This window comes from Herpailurus yagouaroundi, unplaced genomic scaffold, assembly GCF_014898765.1.
Source record: "Herpailurus yagouaroundi ecotype Mexico unplaced genomic scaffold, PumYag 67793, whole genome shotgun sequence".
In the NCBI taxonomy this organism is placed as follows: domain Eukaryota; kingdom Metazoa; phylum Chordata; class Mammalia; order Carnivora; family Felidae; genus Herpailurus; species Herpailurus yagouaroundi.
Genome location: NW_024420586.1, coordinates 15562276 through 15565880, shown reverse-complemented (window position 1 = coordinate 15565880; position 3605 = coordinate 15562276). Strand labels below are relative to the sequence as shown.

General features: G+C 44.0%; 1 protein-coding gene across 1 annotated transcript; it reads right to left on the bottom strand.

Annotated features, from left to right (window-relative positions):
- Positions 1-405: 405 nt before the first annotated feature.
- Positions 406-1361, bottom strand: LOC121025973 (ferritin heavy chain-like). Its single transcript, XM_040468805.1, has one exon. It carries the CDS (start codon positions 1200-1202, stop codon positions 597-599), a length of 606 nt encoding a protein of 201 aa, XP_040324739.1. The 5' UTR covers positions 1203-1361; the 3' UTR covers positions 406-596.
- Between the last annotated feature and the right edge of the window lie 2244 nt (positions 1362-3605).

Here is a 3605-nt window from a genome sequence, read left to right as displayed (position 1 = left end):
ATCTTTTTGCGTCATCCAGATGCAGCTAGAATTTGTCTCAGTCACCTTACCTTAAGCTTCCTCTCCTGTTCAATCACCAGTGTATCTCTCATCCGACCAACTACAAATATCTCCGGACTGACTCTCCCCCACCCCCTACACATTCTTCAAAGCAGCCAGACTCACTGGCTTAACATTTAGGGGTATTTATTCTACCTCATATTCAATATCACAAATTCGAGCTTCATCCATGATTTTGTATTTTATATGTTTCAACCCTTCTATTGAGGGGATTTTGGGATACCGTGTTGCTTTACTGCAAGATGATAAATTGCAGTAAAACTCTTATGTGGATATTTTGTACAGCCAGTGCCGCATGTGGCCTGGATACCTGGTTTAAAACTTAAAAGGTTAGGGGTTTTCACACATGAATCAACCATAAACCTTTATTTAGGAACCAAATAACTATATTGAAACCAAATAACTTCATTTATTTATGGAAAACTGGAAGAAGAAACTGCAACGTTTTGCAAGCTCAATACTGCAAAATGCATGCTCGGCATGGTGACCAGGGGAAGTCACCATGCACCCTGTGGCTATGGGAAGGCAGTCCCAACTCAGTGCTTGTCGCTGTTGCCCAGGGTGAGCTTGTCAAAGAGGTACTCTGCCAAGCCATCTTCCGGGGCCCCCATCTTGCGCAGGCTGGTGATGTAGCCCCCCAGCTCTTTGATGACCTTCACTTGCTCAGGCAGGTAGTTGGTCTCCAGGAAGCTGCACAGATGGGCGTCGTTCTTGTCAGTAGCCAGCTGGTGCAGGTCGAGCAGGCTCTGGTTCACGCTCTTTGCCAGGTGAAAGGCGCACTCCATGGCGTTGAGGCCGTTCTCCCAGTTGTCGCGGTCAGGCTTCATGATGTCGCGGAGGCGGAGGCGGCCCCCACGCTGGTTCTGCAGCTGCATCAGCTTCTCGGCATGCTGTCTCTCCTCGTGGGACTGGCGCAGGAAGAACTTGGAGACATTCTCCAGGGCCACGTCGGCGCGGTCGAAATAGAAAGCCATCGACAGGTACACGGAGGAGGCGTAGAGCTCCAGGTTGATCTGGCTGTTGATGGCGGCCTCGCACTGCGGGTGGTAGTTCTGGCGCACTAGAGAGAACGGCGCGGTGGCCATGGCTGGCGGCACTGGCACCAAGACGAGGGCGAAGGTGACTCCGAAGTTTGGACTCATGATTGGGCAGCGGCAAGGCCCAAGGCGGCGGCGGCGGCCTCGAAAATTGCCCAGCTTGAATGGCGAGAGGAGCCAGAGGCACTCAGTGGCAGCGGAGACCTCTAGGCAGCGTCCGTTGGGCTCGGACGCAGCAGCAGCTCTGGGACAGGACCGGAGCTGGGGTCCGTTACAGGAAACGGGGGCGAGTTTCCGGTTTGGGGGAAAGGGGATAAGGAGTGGGGCGGGGCTGCGCATGCTCTGTTCCAGGTTCAGTTGGAGCCTATGTGAGGCAGGGACACCCTGCGCTGAGCACCTGGTGTTTAAGTTTTTAATTTTGCGATAATATGTCTATTTCCCAAATACTTAATTTTGTTCTCCAATTCCTTCTATTGCAGCATGTTCTTATTTTATAAACCCACTGTCTTGCAAAATTCTAAGAATATTAATTTGAACTTTTTTGGTAAATTTCTATTTCTTGTAAAATATAAATACATGTGTTTGTCATCATCTCTTTTACTTTCTTGAAATACTTCAAACTTTGCACATTCATATTTAGCAATAAATGACTTATTTTATTAGCCTAGGTAATTAGCATGGGTCTGATTTACAGTCATGATGTCCATTTCACTAACAAGTTTCTCCTATGAATAGGGAGGATGGAGCATGTCAACCAGGGAGTGGTCTTCTCCCGTGGGAGTAGATGTCATGGAGCTTACAGGTAGGATAGATACTATCCCCAATGCCCAAGCATGGCATTTCTCTGACACCAAAAGGCTTGGGTAGATAGATCTTTCTTCTAGGTAGAAGTATTCTTTTGTTTTGTTTCATTTCTGCTTTGCAGGTCTTCAGTTGTCTAACGCCTATGCTAACTTGGTTTCCCTTTCTGTTCAAGTAACTCACTGTCATGGGAGTGTAGTTTAAAGAAGTCAAAGTGGTTCATTTGCCACTGTGGCTTTGTCCAATGCAAGGTTGGATGAAGGTCAGAGTGGGGGTAGGGGGGGTGGGGGGAAGATCTGTTGTTCAGAGATCAGCTCTTTAATCTCATAGTCCACCCAGGACCTCTGCTGGTCCTTGATTCTGTTCTTGAGCCGCCTTTGAGTGTGCTTGACTTTCTACTGCAGGTATTTTAACTTCTCTGGTGTTATCAGTCTGAAAGCAACTCCTGTTTCTATCTTCCAAGCATTCTTCACGACCTCTGGTTCACTAACTATATTCATTCTGGCTTGTGTATGTGTACATAATTGTCTTTGAGTTTAGTCCACTCCCATTATTCAATTACCACTCTTTACTTTTTAAAAATATGCTTATTTTTCAAATAATTAATGCATTCACATAGCTCAAAAAACACACAGTTCTACTCTCTGTAGGCAACTGGTGGGGTTTACTTGCTATAGTTCTGACTTGTTATAGTCAGGGAAAAAAGAAACGAAAAGAAGAAATAATGTTCATGTTTAGAAAAATCATAGAGACATAAAAGAAAGGAATCTTTAGAAACTTATTCTTTAGAAGCATATTATTTTTGAGTGCACATGGAGCATTTACCAAGACAGACCATACTCTGGGCCATACAACAAGTCTCAATAAACTTAAGTGGATTCAAATCATGCAAGATATGTTCTCTGACCACAATAGAATTAAACTATAAATCACAAAGGTATCTTAAAAAAATCCCCAAATATTTGAAAACTAAGACATATACTTCTGAACAGTCCATAACTGAAAGAGACCAGGAAGTATTAAAAATTATTTGGAACTCCACGTGAGTAAAGAACAGCATATCAACATTTTTGAGATGCAGCTAAAACCAATGCTTAGATGGAAATTTATAGCACTAAATGCCTGTTTTAGGAAAGAGTAAAAGTCTCAAATAAATTATCTAACTTCCCACCTTAAAAATCCAAAAGAATGAAGAACAAGATAAGTCCAATTAGGCATAAGTAAGAAAGAGTTTGTCACAAGTCAGGAAATATTTTGTAGCCTGGGACAAAACCAAAATGTTGAGAACTTTGAATAAAGCAAAGGTAAAGCATGTCTACTCTTATTAGGCATTGGCCCTATGGAGAGGCCAGCAGGTCAGCTATGGGGTCTGTGGGTGGGCTGGTCATTTGGAATATAGGTCTAGATGAGAAATCTCTTTATACTGTATGGTGCCAAAGGATACTGGATCAAAGCCATGGGGCAGAATGAGGCTTCTTGATAGGTTCCTGGCCAGGGTAAATTAAGGTGGCTACCCAAGGCTTTGTCCTTTGAATGACTTGTACCTGTATGCCTAGAACCAAGTGACTGAACAAGAAGAGCCAATTCAAAATCAAATGTTCTTTTTGTCAGTTGCCTTCCTAACTTCCTCCCCCTAGGAAACAAGATGGATATCCAACAAGCAGGCTAATATTGCCCTTGAATAAGAATACTCCTTTCTAGATTTTC